Source organism: Aythya ferina, assembly GCF_964211825.1.
Source record: "Aythya ferina genome assembly, chromosome: 15".
Classification (NCBI taxonomy): domain Eukaryota; kingdom Metazoa; phylum Chordata; class Aves; order Anseriformes; family Anatidae; genus Aythya; species Aythya ferina.
Genome location: NC_140314.1, coordinates 10,407,538 through 10,432,727, shown reverse-complemented (window position 1 = coordinate 10,432,727; position 25,190 = coordinate 10,407,538). Strand labels below are relative to the sequence as shown.

The 25,190-nt window shown below is 37.7% G+C and overlaps 1 protein-coding gene across 13 annotated transcripts in view; it reads left to right on the top strand.

Moving 5' to 3' along the window:
- LOC311445203 (uncharacterized protein) overlaps window positions 1-25,190 on the top strand; it is a 259,968-nt gene that overhangs the window by 29,175 nt on the left and 205,603 nt on the right. The window contains exon 4 of one of the 13 annotated variants that reach the window (XR_014698282.1): window positions 24,512-24,640. The exons of 9 other annotated variants lie outside the window; for them this stretch is intronic. Coding sequence is in view for 1 of the 4 variants with exons in the window: in XM_084537043.1 (XP_084393169.1) it covers window positions 21,425-21,429 (5 nt within the window). In the remaining 3 variants the exon portion in view is untranslated. Of the gene's footprint in view, window positions 1-8,790; window positions 8,993-21,361; window positions 21,430-24,511; window positions 24,641-25,190 lie in introns of those variants that run through there. 3 more of the 13 variants (XR_014698283.1, XR_014698284.1, XM_084537043.1) reach the window with 3 other exon arrangements.

Genomic DNA, 25,190 nt, shown 5'->3' with positions numbered 1-25,190 from the left:
TTAGTATTGATTTGAAATGACTTGTAAGGGAAGCAGTGGAGGTTGAAGCTCCCAAGAAGTGAGAATGTGGTTGAAAAGTGGCAATCGCCTATCCCAGATAATATTGAGAGCTGGTGTGAGAAACTTCATAAATAGTAATTTTAATACCCATGACCTCCCTGTCCCCTTGCCACCAAAGAGCTGTTTGTTGCTTATGCTATGGTCTTGACAGTTACAGTTCAGTTCTTGACTTTCCCTAGCAAGCAAAAAACATTCTACATTGATGCTGAGACACCTCAATGTGAAAGTGAGATTCTGCCCATGGGATATTCAGTACAGAGTTGAGAGTTTTGGTCCTTTTTTGCATTCAGCACTCAGGCAGTAAGCACAACATACTATTGCCCTGTAGAAAGGCCATCAGGATGACTTTTGAGGAAAAGGAAATGCCAGTGCCCCCAAACTGGGTAACACTGGGAGTAACATTTCCTTTTACTGGAAATTATCATCATTCACCTCTTCCGGAATGCAAAAGTGTTCCTTTTGTACCACAAAATGAAGGTGCAATAGATCATTGAGTATTTTCAGGAACATCTTCCTCCACCAGTAGGACATTCTGCAGAGAGAGCTTCAAGAAGAGCTGGGGGTTGCCTATGAGATCCTATAAAGTAAGTTTGTTTTTCACAACAGCATCCATCCATCTGTCCTTATTATTCTCAGTGCTTTAGTCTCCAAACAACTTTATATTCCAATTCTCAAGTAAAATCCTGTGTTTATAAAGTTCCCTATTTTCCTGCACAATAGGGGTGTTTATTTAAATGTGATTTTCACTGATTTTGTTGCTTATAAAAACTATATATCGTGGATTATTTACCGTATGTTGTTACCACAGATTGATCTTAGATATTTGTTCAGAGGCAATAACATGCATAGCAATTTTTAATACCCATAAAGCAGTGCTGCAGTAATAAGTAAATGTAATATTATGGTAGATTATTCCCATGAGTTATGTTTTCCTGCATATCCAAAGTCAGATGAAAATGTTTTGTTTTTTGTTTTTTTTTTTTTTTTTTTAAAAAGTCTCACAGGCTAAAGCAGCTCAGATACTTAATATGAAAACATCTTAAACCAAAACAAATTACTCCACATTAGCAGTCTTATGAGACATGATTTATCTTGAAAGAATGCAAACAAGTGGGATGGAAATCATCTTTTTATTGGCTTTTAGGTTTTGTGTTTCCATTATTTAGCAACTTTGTGTTTTGTGGACTGAATGGGAATTAAAAGTACATTTTGCTTAATAAGAACCATTGAACTTTACAAACAAAAAGAAAGATTTGGTCTAGTTTCTTGTTAAATGTTTAATCTAGCTGTAATAAGCTTTCAACATTCGCTATCCATTACAGCAAATAATTATCTGCGAACAGTTTACAGAGTTACAGAAGGAAGAGGGCATTAGATCCATTTGCAGCTCCTTTCCAGGGAGCTTTCAGGTTATGGGCTTCACATTTTTTTGCTGTAAAAACAGGCTTTGGCATGGGATCTCTCTGCTTACTAAGGTGGGCTCTACTAAATCCATCAAAAATCATCAATCCCAAGACTTTGGATAAAGGAACAGGTGATGTTTGTCGAAAAGTAAGGAACGTTCCCCATCTCTGTATGAGCAGATCTGAACTGGCTGGGAAAAAGCTGGGATTTTTCTGTTAGGATTATCTGGCAAGGGGAGAGAACCACAAAGAAAGCAGCTGAGTCACATTATCTCCCAGGGTTAATCCTGCCATAGTGCAGTTTACTAATCACTCCATACTTAGAATTTTGTGTAGAAATAGAAAGTAGGTCAGAACTTCTTCAAAAATGTCCTTTCTTTGTTCCCAGTTCACTTCAATTAAGTGCTTTTCTGTAGTACCCAACCAACAACCATTCTCAGAAGGGCTGTCGCTCTGCTAGAAGAAAATTCCGCCTTTCTCCTTTTCTTCTGCCACTCTCAGGCCTGCTATTACCCTGCCATGCCATACTTAAAATCTTCCACTTCCTGCTGGGTGAATAAAGCACATTCTCCAACTTCCATCAGAACATGTGCATGAATGCTGGCATATCTAATGTTTGACACATTTGTTATAAACAAAGTAGCAGATGTTACCTTACCCACGTATATTAGTTCATTAGAGAGCATATTTATTTCATTTTAATTTTTATGTTAACTCTTATGTGCACTTTTGCTGCTAACAGAAAAGCCAATATAGCCTTAAAGCTAATGTTTCACCTTCCATGTTATTTTTGCATGCTGAATTACATGTTTTTTCTTGCTTTCAAGAAAGCAGCACTGCTTTTTCCTTAACTCAAGGCAGGATGTGCCTGAATGTAATCTCCTTAAATTGGATTTGCTTACAATATATATTAATTAAACAGTTTTGTGTGTTTGTTATATATGTAAAAAAAAAAAAAAAAAAAAGTTAAGAAAGAGGAGCCAGATGGCAGGTTTGAGCGGGAAGCTGGCCTGGATCACCGCCTGAGGCCCCTTCCAGCCTCAGTTACCCTCTGCGCGATTTGAGGTGGCTCCCAAATCCTAGTGCCGCTGGTAGACAATGAGTTAATGATTCACTTCTGGATCAAAGTTGGATTCAAGTCATCCATGAAATGAGTTCATTGGTCTTAGCCTGAAGGCACAGCTTTGATCCTGCAGGCTTCTGTAGTGAGGTACTCATCTGTAGATGTTCGCCAAATGTGACTCGGCACCCCTCTGCACCTACGGCAAGCTAGGCATTAAACTCTGAGCTGACACGCTCATTCCGCTTACAGCATCTCTCTGACCTTAAGCCAGTTCTCGAGGAATTAACTGTTAGCATGTTGTTAAGACACCTGCCCCAAAGCAGTCTTAGGCCTACAATTACTCAGTTTCTCGGCCTCTAAATCCAACGATGTCCACACGCTGGTGGAAGAAGTTCTGCTGATGCAAACAGTGTTTAAATAGGCTCCTTTTGGAGAACAGAGCATATAATATAAAAGAAACCTAGTTGTAGTTGATTTAAATTATGAGGTCTAGTTGTTTTGTATCTTTAACACATCTTTATGAGTCTGATGTACTATTTTATTGCTAGAAAAATCTACTAGGAACAAATTAGAAAATTATAACAATTAGTGTCTCCGGGAGTTACTTCTTCAGTGGGTTAAAAAGGAAACAAACACTGTGTATGTACAGCAAAGTACTCATTTTTCTCTCTAAAGTCAATAGTTTTCCAAACATAACATGGATAATCCTCTGTGATCATGGCAAATGAACAACAGTCTGGCTGGCATGGTTGAAATCTTAGCTTGTTACATACTATTAATGTGGATTGTGCATGGGTGTGTAAGCATACACCTTTGGTGTTTTTATATTTGCTAGTATTTTTTAAAAGAGATTATGAAATTGAGGTTGTTAACATAGGTGTGACTATATTTTTCTATACTGGCAGTATGCCTTTTTAGTTAAATGGAATTAACTGGAGTTAACTAGATAATGCTCTGAATCTGTTTTCTCTGTCAAAAGACTGACATTATAAAAAGGGAAATTTGGTACTGCAGAGAGGTCAACTGCTATGGGAATTACTGACTACATGTCTGTGTTTTAGTTAATCTTGATTAAAAGCAATTGGCAAAGAAACAAAACTGAAGTAAACAGAGGATTGCAAAGTGGAGAAGAGGTATATAAAAAACAAAAAAAAAAAAACAAAAAAACAAAAACAAAAAAAACACCCTTCTGATATCTCTGGCACGTGTAAATACACTAAATACAACAGATGCTCTTGCAACTCATTGTATAGATAATGACTTCAGAGGCAAGGTGATGTTTTATAGGTGGGAAATATGGGGCTAGAACTTTGTGAAATGAAAAGCAAAGTTACCATGGAAGTGAGTGTATACATCACTTCTCAAAATAAAAAGGTTTTATTATTTCAGGACTATAGCTGATGATTCTTCTACAGGAGGTGCATCTTCTCCATTAGTGTCAGGGACAAAATATTAACACTGGTATTTTTTTTATTTCATCTCTGATTGATTTAGACAGCTCTTGACTGATCTATTCTGTAACATGAAAATATTTTAATATCCTGTAAACTGAAATGAAAATTCAGCCAAAAAAAATACTGTGTGAAGAAATGGGAGAATATCTGTACTTCAGCGTTGAAACTGAAAACTGTTTTCTCTAATAGAAATGGAAATTGTTGAGATGCTTTAATTAGAAAGGGAAAAATGGGTAGTATGAGGCTACAGTTTTAATCTGTAGCCAGAGGAATAAGAAAACCATCACAGCTAATCTATTTGGCAGTATTTGCAACAAAGAATTCTATTTCCTTTCCCTCTTTTTGTAATGTGTGGAAGGAAAAACCTTCTTCTATGTACTTGCCAATAATGAAAGGTACCTAACAGGTTTTAGAAACTATCAACAGTTTTTGTATGATAACTATAACTGCTTATTACCAATCTTTTCCCAGGAACAGACTGTATATATTTTTTTCTCATTTAGTAATTTTGAAAACAGGCCCACAGTTTTACATACCATTCTGCATTAGAGTGTATGGTTCGTCATATTAATATTCCCCCTTAATTCTTTTAAATACAGTTTTACATTTTAGTAAATATTCTAATTTTCATGGAATTAGACATGCTAATCTGCCCTTTAATAATATGTTTACATTTTACTTCTCTAGGGTTGGGAGTAAATTAAAACACATTTTAACTTATCTTTCTGCATCTTCTAAAGTTTACATTGCAGATTTATATATTTAGAATATATGCATATATCTGTACATATGTAGATATATATCATAACATGCATTCTGAAGATTAGTGAAACCTCAGTTTAGTTTTACAGATCCTCAGGCGCTATTTCCTTCAGAGTTAATTATTGCTGTAGGTAATAAAAAACATTAAATGAATGTCTTAGGAACTCTTGGTACTGTAGCCACTACGGGAGCGTATTCCCTTGCAGAAGGGAATGGAGTATGGGATAGCTCCATGTGCCAGTGCCACAGTAACCTGCTCAATTTTTGCTGATATTGCAGGAGCATCTTTCTTCCGCTCCTTAGCTCTGTTTTTGTATACATTTCTGTCCCAGGGAGAAGTGTACTAAGTTAATGAAGGGTGATATTAATATTTGCATGCAGGCAAACCTTCTGTCTTCCAGCCATCTGAAACCCCCCAAGCATTAATCACTTTAATATGAGTTATGAATCCAAAAGAGAAGACTCATGGACTTGTATTAAAGGCGTTTCTTAAAGAAACATACTGCAGGAGCTTCACAGGAGGTCAGACCTGTTGTCTGTCTCGCTGCCCATTGTGGCCATAGCCACTGGAAAGTGCTAGAAACCTGCTGTGAGCCACTGGATAGTCAGCTCTCGGGAGAACAGTGCTTTCTGTTCTGAGACTAATTATGGTGTATCTGGAATTATGGGGGCTCACACCCCTTTATTTTCTATTTAGTTAATATGCCTTGTTAGAAACAGAGCCCAGCTCAACTACATGATTGTTTCAGTTAATGCGGTCTCCCAGAGGGGCTTTGTGCTGGTATATTCTAACATTTTTTTCCATGAATTACTTTAAAAATACAGAAATATAAGGGATTAAAACCTAATCCAGCAAGGTGCTTAAGCAAGTACTATTTTAGTGTATGTACAGTCACAGTAGTTTAATCATTGTGCTCATAGGTCTAGTATTTTGCTGTACCGAAACTAAAACGCATAAATCCCTCTTGTGATAAGGTTCACGTTTAGGATGCAGAAACCTTCTGATCAATGTTGCTGCAGCAGTTCATGGTGTCACATCACGATCCTTCGTGCCATAGGTTAACATGCCCACAAGAGTCGACAGGGCAGGATGTGTGTGCGCATCTCACCTCTCTCAACTGACAGGTTGGCATCTTCTCTTAAGCTGCTGTTGAGAGTGACCTCTATGGAAAGGCTGAGGTTGACAGCTTGGGGCAGTAATGTCTTAAGCTGCAAAATTCCTGAGGATATGTCAGTCTTTGGAGAGCTACCAGGGTGTTGAGGCTTAACCCAGCAGGCAGCTAAGTACCACACAGCCACTCCCTCTCCCCCACCAGCCCCAGTGGGATGGGGGAGAGAATTAGAAAAGTAAAACTGGTGGGCTGCGATAAAGACAGTTTAATAGGACAGAAAAGAAAAGGAAAATAATACGAGAATACACAAAACAAGTGATGCACAATGTAATTGCTCACCACCAGCCAGCCCCTCTGCGAGCAGCAGCAGCGCCCTGGCCAACTCCCCCTGTTACTGCTGAGCATGAGGCCACACGGTGTGGGACATCCCTTGGCCAGTTTTGGTCACCCATCCCAGCTGGGTCCCCTGCCAGCTCCTGGTGCACCCCCAGCCTCCTCGCTGGCAGGCAGCACGAGAAGCAGAGAAATCCTTGGCTCTGTGTAAGCACTGCTCAGCAACAGCTAAAAACTATAAGGATGCTCTTGGCATTGGTCTCATCCTAAATCCAAAGCACAGCACCTCACCAGCTGCTAGGGGGGAAATTAACTCTAGCCCAGCCAAAGCCAGAACACAGGGAAACGTGTAAGTGAAAAAAGAGCTGCAGATTAGAGGACTGTTGTGCATGGAAAACTTTTTCATATCTTTCAAACCTTGCTTTCAGACACCCATCACAGCAACAGGCATTTGCAATTTGAATGTGCCTTATACCCATTGCTTAGGCAATAAAATTTTAACAAAATCCATTAATCTTATTTTTTAAACAAGCTGTACTGCAACCTGTAAGAACCTGCGGATATACATTACTGATAAAGGCACTGTCCATCAACTGTTCCAATTTGTATGCGCAGTCTGCAATTTCCTAGCAATTTTAGGAGTTATTAAAGGCATGAAGTCTTAATCACAACATTGTGGTCATAGACACATCACCTCATACACAGTTGCACCTCTCTTTTTGGCAGAAGCAGGCTTTATTTTGCAAGGGATTACATTAATATCTCAGGCTACCTCACTTCACTTTTAAAATTATTACCTAAATCTAGCTTCCAGTTCTTTACTTATTTTGTTATGTCTTTGATCACATCTATATCTGGGGGAAAAAAATGGAATAGGAAAGATAGGGATTTAATTAGCGGTGACAGCCAGAGGGTATAACTGTCAGCACCAGAATGAATGGCCGCTTTGCAGTTGTAGCAGCAGAACAAGCAAAATTGTATCACCTTATTTATCTACCTGTTATTACACTCAGGGAATTCCCAGGTGTGTTCATCACATACTTAGCAAGTGATTGATTAGTGTGCAGTAAAACTACTAAATCTTTTCACAAATATTTTCAGTTTCTCTATCTGCAGCTCTTCCATTTTGCCACATACTGTTTCCTCTAACTCAGACTCTAGAGGGATCTGTACGGCACTCCTGTGCAGATGAGTTCTGCTGTTAATGCACAAGTTTCCTGTACCTGATGTGTCCTTCCTCCATTCTGCATAAACTGACAAATTGTTTTCAGTGAGTTAAAAATGAGCCACGTTGTTATTTTCTTTTCAACAGAGATGTACATTTCTAATTTCCTGTTGGAGAAGTTGTTTATTAAAAAATCCATCCGTTCATTATTTGTGCTTATGAAGGTGGAGCAACTTCATATGCAGAACATAATTAGCACTTGGAATTGTTTTGATCTAGTTTTCTCTAGGTAAACTCTTCACTAATAGAATATTTGTACTGATGAGAAAACTTCTCTTTTAAACTCTCTGCATCAAAGCCAAACTACATGAATTTCTTGATTCAGATAGGTTTTCAGTGCAATACAAATTGAAGTCTCTTTCTCTAACACCTCTCTTTATGCTAATTTTGCCTTGGGTTATTTGTTGGGGTGTGTGTGGTGGGGTAGCATGAAGTGTAAATAGTTAAAAATTAAGTTAAATAACTGGTGCATAGAACTTCTTCAGTCTGAGGTCTGCATGGAAAAGTAACACTCTAGAAAAGAAAAAAAATCCTCTCCTGGCTGCACATTAAGATATGGAGAAGGGAATGGAAAATATCTTGTCATTAGAACTGCTGTAAGCACCTGAGGAAAGGTTTCTTATGGCAATTGATTATCTGCCTGTGGTGTTTTGAGGCGATTAAATTAGTCATTCTACAGTAGCTCTTTTCATTAGGTCTTGGTGGTCAGCTTGAATGAGATCCATGAGAAAGACGAGCATTCAGAACATGTTTTAAAGTGACTTGTACCCTTGTAAACCCCCGGTTTTAAAAGTGGAGTGCGATACATGTGCTGGCCTTCCAGGAGCAGCAGACCAGGAGATGCTGTAGTATTGGTGCCTCCTGTACTCAGCTGGCTGTTAGGAGTAGACAGGAGAAGCCAGCAGTTTACCAGGAGCTGAACAGGGTATTTCAGTTCTGCCAGTACATCACCAGCTGGCACGTTATGCCTTATTCTACCTCTTCAAAAAGTAAGGAAATGAGAACACTTTCCAGCTGCTAGGTTAGCTTCAGTTTCACTAAGACTTCAGATTAGGATGTAGTCCACATAGTAGTCATGAGAGGCTGTCCTGCTACCACAACGGATGTAGCCTGTTCCTTTGAAAACTGGATGCATATTTAGCGCATTACCTGTAATACATCTGAGGTAATAATGCTTTGAAAACCCAATTGCATTCTCAGCTGCTGTGTTATAATGGTCTATTTACTTTTCCTCTAATGTTAAATATCCTTCTCATTTATATGCATGTGTAAATTAAGAACAGCAGAGGTAATGAGTGTAATGCAAAGGTTTTAGAGAAATTGTACTGATCAGTCAGGTTCTGAACATGCAAAATCTGAAGGATTTTCTATTTTACAGGACAAATATTTCACTACTGAAGTACTCCATCCCCTGTGCTCTTTGTTCCATGTCATTCCTAAAGAATGGAGCAATCTTTGTGTTGCACTTGCTCTGCTGAAAGTTGATAGGAAGCCCTATCCTTTGAAGAATGTTACATTCATATAATTAAAGTACACAGAAAGAGAAACACAAACTCCTGTTCCAAGCTAATATTTTTGGCTCTGCAGGACACACCTGAACATGAATGACCGGGTATCTTTTTAATTTAACCTTCACTTTAATTTCACTTAAGGAGCTGACAGCGTTAGTCTACCATATTGATTAATCAGCTAGAAAACACTTCTACAGATGATAGTAAGGTGACAGATTTATATCTAGAGAACAGGTATTGATGTGCTTAATTTGCTTGCAAATTGAACTGATAAGGTACAGATTATTTAGACCAAACTTGAAAGTTAATTCTTATTTAGTAGTCATTCTTGCTCAGACTATTAGAAAAGATGCTAAAATCAATAATATGGTAATTTTTTGTTTGCATAGGTAAAATAAGTAGTTTCCACACAAAGTACATGTGTACTTAATATATATATGTACACACACACTGTGTATACTTTCTAGATTTAAGATTTAACTTGGATTTGTTTTTACTGACAATAAATGAGACAACTACCAGATCTCTTGTTAATCTAGTTTATTCCTCTTCCTGTACCACTTCTTACTCAGAGAATCCAGCATCTCCAGTGCTAAGTACATACCCCTGACTGGCTATGTAACATGCAAAACCATGGATTAAGAATTAAACAGAATACCACCTGATCTAGCTTCAATTAATGATTTGTCTTCCTACTCCCCATAATGCAGTCTCCCATAACATGAAAATTAGTAAATGCAATTGAAACAAAAAAAGACTTCCAAATGAAAAGAGAGTAAGAATTATAATCCTTAATTTATCCATTATCGCTCTCTCCTTCTGTTTAAGCCTCTTTGCTGCAATAATCAAAACTGCAGTTGCTTAGTCACTGATAATCCTACATCATATATTCATTCCATTATTGTCCTGCAGGCCTTAGAAGTACCTTTTGACCATGATACAACTTGTCCGGTGATTGACAAGTGTTCTGATAGCTTGTTTCACAGCTTTCTTGCATCTTAGGGGCTGAATTGCTGGAGGCACAAGCTGTGGAGAGAGAAAATCAAGCCTTATCAGTGCTTCCCAAATTCTCGTTCAGGTTTTTCCTCTTGAGCTTCTGCCTGCCTTTACTGATTTAATTAATGCTTCTATGTCCCTAGGTTACATACCTGCTGACTTTAAATCTGTTGTCATTTATCCATTATTAAAGTAACATTCTATGCCCGATGACTTGGCTGACAGCTATAGAATGACTGCCAAACTCCCATTCCCATCAGAGATCCTTAGAAACAAATACGTTAAAGATTTTTTTGTAATGAAAAGAGGTAAAATTTATCTTAATAGTTTTCAAGTCTGACATCCTGAAGCTCTTCAGAAGCCAATTAACTTACATTGTATTGACTTGGATATTATTATTTCTCCTTTCACTGATGTCAGTTCTGCTTTAGAAAATAGATTCTTCTGAGAGCCACTTGACTATGCCTTTAAGGGTGAAGTTGAGGGAGGTAACCAGTGTTACTGTAATATCTTTAGTTTCAAGCTTGTTTCCCTTGCTCTGGCCACTTAGCTCTGAAATTCATGCTCATATCTGCTCTCAAATAGCATCCTGTTCAGGGGATGACTGTACGTAAAAGGGGACTTAGTGCAACAGCATCAAATCAGAGGAAATCATGGCCATCTCTCTGAGCTTCCTGCCATTGAGGGAGATCTGTTGTACAGCCTCATCTGTGAGAGAGAAAGCATTATGTCACTTCCCTACTAAAAATTCTTTAGTTCTTTTGTATTGTGTTAAAGCAATGATGTACAGTAGCTCTCATTAGCCTCTCTGTAACTCATCAATTTTAATGACTATTTCCTCTGTGCAGTTGTCCACTGTATTTTGACTAAATGTTTCTTGGGTGTTGTTTTTTTTTGTTTTTTTTTTTTTCCTAATTGTAGGCTAGATTTTCTAAATGCACCTGTGCATAATAGGTTTAAAACTATTGATAAGAGACTTTTACTTCTCTGAATTAACGTTTACTGAGGCTGTCAAGGCAGTCCATAGGACCTTAGATGTCTGTGGGTTATGACTGGGATATACAGGAAATGGTAGGTTTGATTTAGGGGTCAGTATGTCCCTGGGTGTTTCTGTATAGATTTCTTCAGTATTTCAATACCAGCATTTCTGTACTTTTTTCTTATCTTCCTGTGACCTTGGACTTTAATTAAATTAACTTTTAAAATGCACAGGTTTTCATTTACTAAGCACCAAATATAAAAGGATAACAAATGAAATAAATGGATATAAAATTCCAAATAGAATAGTTAATCCTGTGTTCACAATTCCATCCCAGCCTACGTCCAGATGATCTTTCAAAACGCTCAGAGGGCATCAAATTAAACTAGCAGGAGGTAGATGGAAAACAAACAAAAATGTCTTATTCTTTGTGCCATACAAATAGTTATGGAATGCTTTTCTGTGGGTTGTTGAGGATCCTAAAAGTTTTAAGTGTAAGATTTGTAAGGGAAACATGTAAGATCTGACTAGGAATCATAGTGACAGAAAAAGAATACATTGAGAATTATTAAATAGAAAGCTGCCATCTCTACCTCTGGAGATTCTGATCTTCAAACTGCTGGAAGCCAAGGGAGTACAGGGTAAGTATGCTTCACCTGTTCTGGCACTATTTCCAAAACCACTCCTACTTCTGAGCTTCTCTGTTCACTGTGAGAGATACAATTCAGCGTCATGCTATACTGTTCTTATTTTATTATTAAGGTGTTTTTCCCCCTTGGCCATGTCTTTGTGGGACTGTTTCAGGATTATCTCCTTGGTTAAACTTTTGCCATCTTTAATGCTTTAATAATAGATACTATTCATGCAAACATTTCTACTCTATAGAAACAGAGTAGAAACAGGTGTCTCTGTTGCAATTGTTATGCCTGATTTGATTTAATCTTTTTAACAACGTTTTGTCCAGGATATAACATTTGAATTAATACAATTAGAAGGAACCTCAGCATTTGAAGACTAAGTTTGGGATTCCCAATCTGCAATAAAATCTTGTGTTTTAAACACAACAAGTTTTGAAAGCATTGAAATCCCCAAATTATGACTTTGCTCAGTAAGATTGGCTTCGGTTACTTTTTTTTGTTGTTTTCTTTTGACCATCTTAGATAGTTTTAACCTCCTATTATAGTAATACTTGTAAGTAGCTTTTATATTTTTGGAATATGACACTTTGCTATGATCAAAATTATAGCATGTCGAGTCTGAGGTATGCTGAATAATTCCTGCAAGTATTGATATAAAAGTGTATTTGGCTTCCTTTTTTCTAGACCACTATATTTGAACAAGTTGTGTAACAGCATCTCAAACTTCTAAATAAGTGTGCATTGTCATTACAGAAGGTGATGTCTACGTATGAGTAATATGAAATGTCATTTCAGTTGACAGCTAACATTGTACAGTGAATGTTTGTGCACAGTTTCATACAAATAAACAGGGAAACAAGTACGACTGGAATTAAAAAAGTAGAAAAATAAAATTCCGAAGTATAGCCTAATACGTATTCTACTGTAAATGAAAACTTTTAGAATCCTTAGATTCTTTCCAATAGTTTGCTTTTATTTCAAAAAGGTTGAATGAGGACTAGGTGTGTATGGGCTGTTTCACTCTTTTATGAAATGCATACCTTGGTTAGCTACTAATTGTGCACATGGAGATAGTTTCAGGTTTTAGCACTGTTTTGTCAGACGTGCATTTATCAAGAAAAAAAGCTACAGCCAGGTGTAACCTAGATGTCAAAACAAGAACATCAAAAAGAAATGCCATTTAAGAATCACTTTTTCAGTTCACATTTTTGGAAATTTTCAGATTAATTGATCTCAGAAAAAGAAATGAACATTTAAATTTTCCAGTTGAAAGTAATTTTAAATCTTTACATTTAGAAAAATAAAAATACCTTTACAATTGTAAATACTTGCAGCAGAAATGTTTCAAAAGGATTTTAAGAACTCTAGCTGAATCAGAAGAGATTATATTATAAAAGCAAACGTTCAAGATTTTAAATTTGGATTCAGCACTTTCTCTGGAGGAGGAGGTGGGAGAGTAGTGGGAAAACTGTGCCCAGCCCGACTAACCTTTGTAGAAGAATAGCTGAGGTGTGGATTGACAAGGTAGGTTATATATTTGTGTACATGTATACACGGTCTGTGTCTGCCACTGTAATCTCCAGTATGGTTTACCTGGGGTGGGATAAAATTTCTTTCCTGCTCCTTCAGCTTAGTTTTAGCAGGCATCTTTTATTGTTAGCGTAGTCTTTATGTTCGTATTTCAGGAAGGCATCCTTGACTTGTGTAGATGAATCCAGACTCCAGTTGCTTGCTCCATACAGAAAAGCTCCTTGTGGGAGAAGACAGACAGTCTTTTTCCTGTTTGTTTTCATTGCTGGTAGCTTACTGCATCTCTCCTGGGATGCTCTTTTGTTTTGCCACACCATCTCTCTCCTGGCTACCAGAGAGGAGGTTGCTTTCTCCATTCAAGCCACCTCTGGGCAGATTTTCTGTGGCTGGGGCTTCATGATAGTTTCTTTGTTGGTTTCTGCCTGTCTTAAGAGTGTAGTGGATCAGGTCCTCCTATGATAAGGGAATACAGTTCAGGTGTATCATTTCTGCTTGTGTTTTAAGAGCTAGTTTATGAGAAGGTTTAGGCATTATCCCATTGCTCTGGTTTCAGAATGAGGGAATTACACGTTGAACATTGCTACTCGCTTGGGTTTGCTCCAAAACACAGCAACTGACAATGGCAGATTAAATTCCTTTTTATTCCTTGTTACAAGTTTCAGTAATCAACACACTGAAGATGTGACAGGCCTGGTTGCTTCCTTTTAGCACAAGTGACCCAGGTTTTAGCTTTCCCTTATCAGAAAGGGGTATGGATGTGTGAGGATTCTGCAATCGTCTATCTTCCTAAAAAAATCACCAGTTCTTCTGATACAGTTTGAAGCAATTTCAAGACTGTATTTAAAAGAGGCTTAGGGTTACATTGGCAGTAATGCTATGTGTCAAGGCTGAGGTGCATTGGCAGAACATAATTGGAAATCTTGCATAGTTTCTGCCTCGTACCTGTTTTACTTATTTATATTGCTGCCCTGTACATTCTAGCTATTGTTATAAATCTGTTGGTTTAACAGTCATTGACATTGTAAAAGGAGGTGTATCTGACTTAATATTTGTTTAAGTTTTCTGGTTTCTCTCTTCAGCTACTTTTTTATCTTAGTCGTATGTCTCTTCATTTGTATTCAGGGGAGCCTCATTCAAATCCAGTGAGCAATTACGTTGTGGTGTAACCATGAATAATATTGCTGTTTACACATGCTTAAGACAGTCCATTTCTTGACAGGGGATGATGTTATGTAGATTGATACCATCTATATTTTTAAAAAATTCTGTCTGACTTGCTATCCATCTTTCTAGACATTTATGAAATATCTGTCTTTGTAGAAACCTTCCATTAAAACTGGAGATGATGTTGTATCCAATGATGTATATTCTGCTAGTGCTTACAAAGCTGTGGAGTGCATGCAAGCTGCACAAAGTCACTTACAGAAAGATAAAGTACAGTGAGAGAAAATCGTGAAGACTTCAGCAAGGGATAACGTGTGGAGGTGAAAACATTTCATTAAAGGCAGCCTTTTATCCTTTAGAACAGAACAAATAGTGAAATCAAGAGGAATCTCATGTATAAAAGCTTACAGGCAGGTTAGATGGCTATGAGACATTCTTAGGGGACTGTTAGAACAGGCTGCTTGCTTATATTTTTATTACTTATGGAAGATGAACAAAAAATACATATATTTGAAGCTTTATCTGAACATAATTTCATGAATCCCTGTTCCTTACACTTTTTTTTAATTTTTTTTTTAAGCAATATACTCCTTAGCTTGCAGCAGTTTTGCAGAGAATGAAGAGACTGATCATTTTGAATGTATTTATGTACAGTGCAGTTCCTTCTTCTGATGAATGCTATAGTAATAATTTCCCCAAGGTAAAAAGGTCTCCTTAAGGTCTTCTAAGTGATCCCAGGACATCACCTTAATTTGCACAGGCCTTTCAGACCTTACTATATAGTGCTCCTTGTTACCAGTGACGAGTTTTATTCAGAAAACTAGGATTGCATACAGCTATAAAAATGTAGAGAGCTTGAAAAAAGGCTCTTTACTGTACTCCCCTTTTCTTTTTCGTAGCCAGATTCTTGGTCTCCCCCCTTTTTTTTTTTTTTTTTTTTCCAGAATGTTAATTGAATGGCATCTTTATTCAGAGAGAGAGAAAAAAAGAATCTAGTAATATTGATATCCACAATTCTCTTACCACTGTTGTTTCATTTGCTTGGAAGAGAGTGCCCACTAAAGGGAAATTATAAATGTAGAAATGGAAATAACTAAATAGGCAAGAAATTTGCTACTATACATTACTTTCATATTTTATGTAAATAATAAATTAATGATACATCAGTATGGTAAACTACAGAGTAAAGGATCTTAGGTAATTGTTATTTTTGATGAGGTTAGATCAGTTGCTCCAACACAAGCACTGCGTTACAAAAGTCTATATTGGGCAAATCAATTTTACCAGAAACTGAGCTCAGCATGCAGACAGCAGATTGCTGTACTGGGTTAAGTAATCCCACATATGCAGAAGGTATCCTTTTGATTTAAATAACTCCATATATTTCAAAAAAGTAGTTTCTCAGCTGAAGCTCAGTGCTGTAAGATGCATAAGAACACGTTTAGCTTTAAGTCCAGAGCCTCTGCCCTTAACTCTCAGATAACTGTCAGATATAAGGTGTGTGCTTAAATACCTTGCTGAGTAAACATTGTGAGGTGTGAGCTAATTCTTGTGGCGGTCAGTAGGAAAGTATCTATAAGGATTAGGCTTGGGCATGATGCTGCCTCTTCTTGAAATAAATACCTCTAAACTGATTTTGCTGGCATCAACAGTGCAGCATTTTGCTAATTTTGTTTACAACTTACAATGGTTTTTAAAATTTTAATCCAATTTATACTTTTATCAATCTCTGTTTCTCTTCAAAAGTCAAGCTCATGCATATAAACTGTAAATTATGATTGCCAGTGTTATTCAGCAAATATCGCCAATTTCACTGTGAAATAGCTGAATGATTGTTTTACATTTACATTTATAAATATTAAGTGACCAATTCTGTAATGTAATGAGTACAAGGAGCTATCTCTAAGTTGCAGAGTAACTTGTAGGTATTTTAAACATTTTATGTATAATTGTATTCATCCAGCTCTAGAATGTGGGTAGAGTATGATCATCTGTGGATCATAATAAATATACAAAAAAAAAAGAAATACGCATACATTTCTTTGGCATATATAGGAGTTTCTCTCACAGTCTGTCCTGGAGATGGGTTCTCACCAGTACAACTGAGAATAGAAGTCCTGTTTAATGATGCTCTTGCAACACCCGTTATGACACACTTGCTAGTAGAGACTGATACCATTTTACTAAACCAAAGACAATGATTTTCCTACCAACAGCAACTGTAAAGCAAAACAACATCAAAGAATCACAGCAGATAGAAAGTTAATGGCCAAAGCTCATGTGAAGTTCTAGACTAAGTAATGATTACTTTTCTTCAGATGCATGTTTTCAGTCACATCTGTAGTTTCTATTATTTAAGCCAAAGTGTTTTGCATTTAAAAGATAAAATGCCTGGGAGGGAACAGTTCATCCTAGAGGATTTGGTATCTTTTGTTGTAACTTTTTAGAAAAGGCTTTGAGGGATCAAACAAAAATAATCACAGCTACTGCTAATTTGAGTTTCTTAATGTTGTCCTCATTTCTTAATGGAGAACTGACCAAAAAGAATTAACAGGTTTGTTTTTTTTTCTCTATTGCAAATGTGACATACTTGCAATTAATTTTTTTTTTAATTAAATGTAAGCAATTTTTCTACTTTATCAATAAAAAAGTACACAGACATGCAATGTAAGTGTGACTGTGGGCTATACTTTTTACATGCACATCTGCACTGTTGATATAAATTCAACTTACATTTATTTTATACGGCTTTTCTCTGTAGTGGGTAATAGCAGTAGCCTGGATTGATGGTGTTTCTCAAAAGGGTAAGGAGGTCTCCCCTGCCAGTCTCCCACTGGCTTTTACAAACTTATGCTGCAGCCAAGGCAGCGGCCAGCAGCTCAGCACCAGCTGCAAAAGCAGCCCAGGAAAGCAGGTAAATGCATGCAGGATTAATCCTCATTGCAGACTGCGTGATTGCATGTGGACATCTAACAAAACCCAAGGTAGTTGTTTTAAACACATTACAGGCAGGTGATGTAACAGTGTTTTTTGCAGTAGTTATTAAGATTGTGCCCATATGCATTGTGATCGAGGACACAATTAGGAAGTTAGAACAGGGAAGGAACTCTAGGCCACATGTTTCTTCATCCCGCCCATTATAGAGAGGTGGCAACATATCCTCTAACGTAATTTAGTTTTTAAATTACAGTGTGGCAGTGCATAAGGTTTCCTTATTTGTTCTCTTGATCCCCTGTAATTCCTCTTAGAGGAGTCTGACGCTCTAGATGAGTCCATCCTCATGCTCTGAAAGGAATGGGGCTTACCCTTTAAGATTTTTGGTTATGTTTGAAATATATCTTTTGTTTGTAGCACTTGGTTTTATGTAATTTCTACATGCCAGAGCAGTAGGGTTTTGTGTTTTGGACATTGTTACAGTTTGGCTAATTTATTCTCAAGTACTCCTCTTTCCATAATTTCTTTTTTTTTCTGGGAAATCCCCCTGATTTAACTAATGAATCTAGTACTGATTTCTGAACAGCTGCTAATAATAAGAAAATTGTCTTGATGGTTATTCTCGAGTCTGGAGAATGAGCATACAGGCAAGTTATTGGGTCTTTTTTTACTTTCCAGGATGTTTGGCTTGTTTGGAGAGCTCTTATGTCAAATCCCTTTTATCTGTAATTACAAAGCATTATGATTTCATCTTGGTGCCAAGGGACAGCGAATGACTGCAGGGAATATGAAAGCCCATTTGCTTATCATAAGGCCAGCTTTTGGTCATAGTGACATCATCGTCTAAATCCTCAGTGAATTTGTCTGCCTGTAGCTTTAACCCTGTGCATGCTTCCAGGGCTGACCAGAGTTTGTATATGAACTCTGCTGGGAGCAATGGGAAATACATTCTCTTCCCTTCTCTCTTAAAATAGGACAGGCTAGACTGCTTGTCCCAGGGAACTTTATAGGCAAATCATAGACAAATGATTTTTATCCCCACTTTGAAATAATATTGCAAATAATCAACTAATACCACAAAAAGGAATTAATTCATCCTAAGTGATGTAGAAAGGCCATTATGGATGCGGGAAAGAAATGATGCTTTTGAAAACCTAGTCTTGCATCCTCATTCAAAATCTTTCTACCTCCTTCAGTGCTCTTCTACCCTTTCAGATGCTTTCTGGGAAGCCAGCAGTATTATTTATTCATTCTGTAGCTGGGAGCTGACTTGTCTCTGAGACCACGTAATCTGTAAAGGGTCATGGCATTGGAGCTGGGGATTTTGGATTTTTAGAGACTGTGACTGTCAGGTAGGGACATGAAACAAAGGAACTACTGTCAAATGTTTATATCAGTAATATGTAACAACACAGTTAAAACAGTCTGTGCCTCAGGAGTCTCTCTTTGCAGACATTGTAGTGTGTCAGAACACACGCACTTGTAGATACTGAATCAGTCTGTCATGGGGACATTATGCAACAGTGTGCAATGGCAGTGTAACAACTCTAAATTTGGGGGAAACCTGTGATACCCATATATTACTAATTACAGCTTTCATTTGCTGCTCACTGACAACAGAAACATGAGAGAAGACGCATTCCTAGAGGAACAGACTTTGTCTCACCTTTGCTGTGGGCATTGTAGGAAAGATAATACAAGAGTCGTAATGGACTTTCAAAGATCATCTAGTCCATCTTTCTTCTTCAAGAAGGGTTCAATGATATCTAAATCATTCTTGACAGAATCAGTTTAATGTTTCTTTAAAATCATTCAGCACTGGAAACTCCACAGCCTCTGTATATAATCCATTTCACTGCTTGTCATTCCATGCCATTCAGAAGTTTTTTCTTCTAATACTTAACTAAATCATCCTTATGCCAACTAGATTTTTTCCTGTCTCCAGTGGGGCATATTATTTTCCTCTTTTTAGCATCTCTTTACACAGATGTAATCATATCTCTCTGTAGCTGTCATTTCCCTAGAATAAACATAAGAAATACTCTCTAAACTAACAAAGTTTTATTTTATCTCAGTTTTTCCTGTGTTTATCTTCATAATTTCTAATCTTCTGACCATTACTTTTTCTCATTTCTGGAGTTCATTTATAAATTTATGGATGCGACTTCAGCTAAAGCATTACCCACAGGAGCCAAAAGGATTACATTGTTTACCTTCTCTGTGACATGCTAACCCCAAAATCTTTTTACAGAAAAGCTTCTTAGCTCATCATATCCTACCTTGTCTGTTTTTCATGTCCTCGTACTAGTAGCACTTTGCCAGTGCTGTTACTGATCTGCAGTGGTGTGAAATAGTTTGGTTCAACGAGACCATTTGAATTCCAGTCATGGCGTATAAGCACTTCCAGTCCCGAATTGTTCTGTTCTGCAAGTGTACACTGTTGCCTGTCCTCTAAGTCATGAGTGAAAATACTCATTGGTACTGAACCTCTAGAAAATCTTACTCAGTGCATTTGCCTTTCCTGATCCCTGTTACTTGAGTTGGAGTATATTGGTGTTGGTGCCCACTTTGCAGTAGTTCCATCTAGACAAGTTGAGATGGAAAAAGTGCTTTGGGAAGGACTACAGAGGTACCTGAGAGTTAAACACAGGATCTCCCTGTTACGTGATGAAGACTGCTTCTGTTCCTACTCAGTCTTTCCTGCTCTTTTCCCCTTACTTCTGTAAGGGGAATGTTTGATTTTTTTTTGATTCAAAAAATTTTTTTTGATTCAAAAATGTTTGATTTTTTTTTTTCCTTTCCTAGCATTATTTATGTACCCTGTGAAATGAGCTGTAAACAATATAGCAATTAGCTCCCTCTCTGTACTTCTGAGAGCAGTTTTCTTGCTCATGTTTTGACACCCCTGGCTTCACACGTGCACTGTTCTCACAAGTGGTGTGGTCCAAGCAGCAGAACTACTGTATTGCTGTTAGGGCCCCTGCCTTCTGCTAGGATACTGCTGAAGTCCAATGAGAGAAATGGTCAAAACCCAATTCTGTAAGGAGTGTCAGGCAGGAGGAGGTCAGCCTTTTAAAACATTGCAATGCCAGGGGAGGAGAGGCCTAGCTGAACACCACTAGTGTCCAGGGTGCAATTGCTGACATTGCTGTAGTATAAAATGAAGTAAGTCCTTAAATCTCATTCAGCGTTAGTTCCTTCCTGTTAGGTAATTCTGTTTCCAATGTAAGATCTTTGGAGAAGGGGACTGTGTTTCTAAAGGATACATGCAAGGAACTTCATGATGCCATCTAAATGGTGTGATTTATTGTTAGTTAATGACTATATGATGTCTTTAAAAAAAAAAAATAAAACCCTTTGCATTTGTTAAATAGCAATGGACCAACGTCAACATTGACGTCTGTGTATGCCACCTGTTACTTGCATTACTGGTGCTATAAGCAAAGAAGCTAAAGACTCAAATGGTTTCACAGTAAGTTATGGCTGCACTGCTCTTTGCATTTGACACACTCCTGTCAGATGAAGTCATACCATGAAAAGTTCAAGTTCATATACGTTAATGCTTATCTATGGCATTTTGCTGTTTCATAAATCTGACATAAACCTTGAGGCTCTCCACCCCATTTATGCAACACAAGAGCTTGACTGAAATTTGTTAGTGGGTTGAAATGTCCAGTGGTGGAGCTTACACAACTTGAAGTAGTCTGTCCACCACTGAATCTTATCTCTAGGAAGATTTTCTGAAGATTTAAGGTTCATCATATATACTGTACTTGGAGAATCTTGTTTTGACTCCACTATACATGAAGAGTTTTACCCTCTTTTCAGTGGCTCTTTGTTATAAATTATATGGTCTGTACATAATAACTCTCTTCAGTTGTCTTTTCTGTAGTATAAAAAATACTTTTTCATGGTTTTCCTATGTTTTCTGCACCTCTGCTTATTCATACTGACTATTTAAGTGATAACCGATTACAGTAATATTACTGGTTTTTCCCTTTCTGGTACTTTCCAGCTGACCTGTATATTTCTGGAAGCTTGATGGCTAAAGCTTGGCACAGTATTCAGCTGAGGCTTTCTTACAGCTGAGCAGAGTGGGAAGATTACTCGATGTGATTTTTCTATTTGTCCTGTCTGATTTTCTTGACTCATATTCAGTTTGTATCATGCTGTAATTCCCAGACCCCTGTTTTGCAGATCTGCTGCCTGAGTTGTTCTTCCCAAACTTGTATGTCTGTGCTCTTAATTCCTGCTTAGAATATGTGGTAAGTATGCATATATAGTGGTATGCAGTAATCCTTGGTGCTGCATCCTGTTCATTTTACTCCACTGCTCTTAATTGGTAAACACTTTTTGATTCTTATTTTGCCTTTCCATTTTAATTTGGTGGGAGTAATACTTTTCCTTACTGAGTTAGACAATGAAATACAAATATAGTTTGATAGTTAGAAGTAAACTTTAGAAGAAAGCTTCTTGATTCCTCTTTCTGGTTCATTTTAGAGGATTGCTGGTAACAATGTTGTTCCATTATGGCCATACTTTCCAGCAGGCTAATTTAACCCCCATTTCCCAAATTTCTTATGAAAATGTGAGATAAGACAGAATCAGAAGTCTTGGTAAACTGCATGGTATCTACTGCTACTTGCCATCTTCTTGGTTGGACATGTTGCCATTAGGAACAAACAGCTGACTTTTGAGATGTCATTGGTTGAACGCAGGACAGAAATCTGCACCTCTGATTGGGATGCTCCAGGAGATATTTTCTCTGCTCACCAACAGAGAGCCAAAAGTGCTTTTCCTGCTAGCACCTCCATCAGTCTGAAGTTTTGGATGGGAAACCTATAAAACAGCTTTCTGGCATATCTCCTTCTCTTGCTGAGAGCAGGAGATGAAAACAGATGAGAGCAGAGGGCTCCTTACTCTACCACATCTTCAAGCTTTATATGCAGGAGTATGCACAGGGGGTATTAGGATTCTGTGTGTATGCAAAATAGTCTCCCAAGGGAAACAGGCATGTCATACAGCTTGAGAGATGGTACAGCTTGAAAATAGTAGAAAACATGATATGGAATAGTATGCTTGAGATAAGATGCTTTTTATTCCCATCTGTGCTTCAGGGGTTGAATTGGCAGCAAATTCAAAAACCTTTACTAGGCAACAGAAAAGATCAAAAATATAGTATATGCATGGCAAGGCCTGGGATATAGCTTTGGCAGGAGGTAGCGTACATCCCAACTGGATAATAAAAGCAGGTCTGGGGATTAACGTAGAGTGTGAACTTTCCAAATGTTTTTTTCTAATGCTATGTCAGTTTTTGAAGAACCTTCATGGACAATGTTTTTTGACCTCTAGTTAAAATCCCTTTGAATAGAATTATTGAGGAGAAGCCCCTACACTCTATTATTTTTCTGGCATTCATTATTGTGCAACATATGGATGTGTCCCTCTGCGGAGGTTGTGTTGTCTGTCTCAGCTGCTATTCCACATTGATAAAAATACTGGTTCTCTTCTCACTCGTATGTATTAACAGCTTGAGTGTAAGTGAACATATATGCCACAGGTTCTGGAGACTTATGATCTCCAAGAGGGGAAAAAAATATCTCTGTTTATTATGGTATATCTCATGTGGTTCCCTTTTGCAGCTGACAAAGGGGAAATTAGCAGATGGTGTAAAACCTCTGTAGTTATTAACAGGCAGCACTATCAATTCTGTATAGCTTTTCTTGCTGCAGTCGTAGTCACCTCTTCATTTTTGTAACCTTTCTCTTTATCTAGTATTTTGATAATCTATCTTTTCTGTATTTTTCTGTTTGTTGATGGGAATGTGGCCATTCTGATATTAACAAAGCCTACCATCCAAATGGAAACAACCAATCAAAACCAAAGCCAATGCAGAGAAGAGAGGGAAAAATTACATAACCTCTTTATAAAGTTAATGCCCTTTGCCTAAGGTTCTGACAAGGTGGGTGTCATTGTCTTTTCTCAGGTGACCGGTGATAGGATGTGGGGCAACAACCTCAAGTTGCACCAGGGGAGGTTTAGGTAGGATACCGTAAAGAATTTCTTTATTGAGAGAGTGGTTGGGCATTGGAAAGGCTGCCCTGGGAGGTGGTGGGGAGGTGGTGGAGCCCCCATCCCCAGAGGTATTTAAGAGACCTGGTGCTAAGGGACATGGTTTAGCAGTGGACATGTGTTAGGTGATGGTTGGACCTGATGATCTTAAGGGCTTTTTTTTCCAACCTAAAATGTTCTTTTTCTGTATTAATGCAAGCTGGATGCAGTTAATGTTGGTAATACACCCTTTGGCTAATGTTATGTAACATTGACAGCATACGTGGAAGGTGTAGTGCACCTTACTATCTGCTCTGTGTCTCTTTTTTTGCTGCTTCTTTTCACATATATATATGTATGTATGTGTAAGAGGTGCAACAACCATTCCTCCCATTTTCAGATAAGATAATAGAAAAGAGTATTCAAGGTTAACGATTACTGTAGTGTTTTACAAAGAATAGCCGTGCAGTTTTGTCTCTTGTATTTTTCTGAAACTGTGACCCATCCTAAAAGGTCATCATTGAAAGTGAACAGATATAATAGAACTTGCTGAAAAGCCGTTAATAGAAAGTCAGCTTCATCTTTCCCTGGAGCTGATTAAACGTTTCACTTCAGTCTCTGTAGTCCTTTAGTATGAGAAAGTATTGTTATACAATGCTTGTGGCTGTAATACAGATATGGGGAATGGGACTTGGGCTCCTAAAGACTTGACAATATCCCTTTACTTAAGAGTAGCATCTCCTCTCTTCCACCTCTTCACTCTCACTCCACACAGACATGATCTTCTTGCAAATTTTCCTATTATGAAAAAAAAATCTTTAAAATGACAGAATAGATTTTGTAGTGTATTTTAGGAATTTTTAACACAGTAATTTTTCTGTTACCAACCTGTCAAGGAAGTGCAACCCCCAAAATAACAGAACTGTGCTTATGAGTAAAGCTAGGGGTCGTAAAAGGGGTTTCCTGATGAATATTTAATCTAACACTGTTGTCTGTGGACAATGCAATCTCAACTAGTAAAAATAAAATAAATTGTATGCAGTAAAGTAACAGCATGTGGGATACTTGCATTTAGTGTGGCATTCTAATTTTGTGTAGAAGCTTGAAAAGTATTGTAACAGGTAAGCAGACAAATATTAATTAAAAGTCAAAGAAGCTTTTAAGGCGGGAGTTTCTAAGGAGCCATGTAGCAAATGGAAATTAATTTTGAACTGAGCCTCAAGCTTCAATATATATTGCGATGCTATTTGTAGAAAGTGTTAAGTTTTGTACCTGCGCTTTGATTATTTTATGCAGACCTTATTTTCCTAATGGCCACAGTGGCTGTCATTCACATGGGGTTTTGGACACTCACGTTGGAGCCAAGCAGCATCCTGAGGATGTAGTCTCCCCTGCTCATTATGTGCTGTGTCAAAGTTACAAGACAACCAGGCAGATGAGATCCTGGCAGGATAATTGCATTTTGCTACCAGGCAATATTGCAGCTATTATTCTGTTGAAATGCAGTCTCAGCAGTGACTGAGTCCAGGAGATGTGCACGTTCCTGTCATGTACCTGTCGCATCCCCTTTCATATACCATTTAGTTGGCTGATTAAAAAAAAAGTCACTTATAATGGAGCTTAAAAAGTTTTGCATGTTGAAGAGGTGAGTGAATTTATGTTTCTGTGGGTTTTGGATTTAACATCTGCACACTGGCAAGCCTGCTACTAATTCAGCAGTGCAGGGTCAGGGCCTTTGCTGTTATAGCCATGCCGTAAACTGTTGTACCTCCTGCTCTGTTTAACAGGGCGCCTCTGTTATGAGTACTCTTAGCGTTATACCTTTTAGACGCATCTCTTAGAACAGAAAGAAACAACCTTACAAATCACTGTTAGTAGAAACCAGAACAGTTTGCTCTGCATAGGCAGGCTTGTACAGAGCCTTGCACATAACAGCATACACAAGCTGTGTCTGCCTTAATGGATCCTGTCAAGT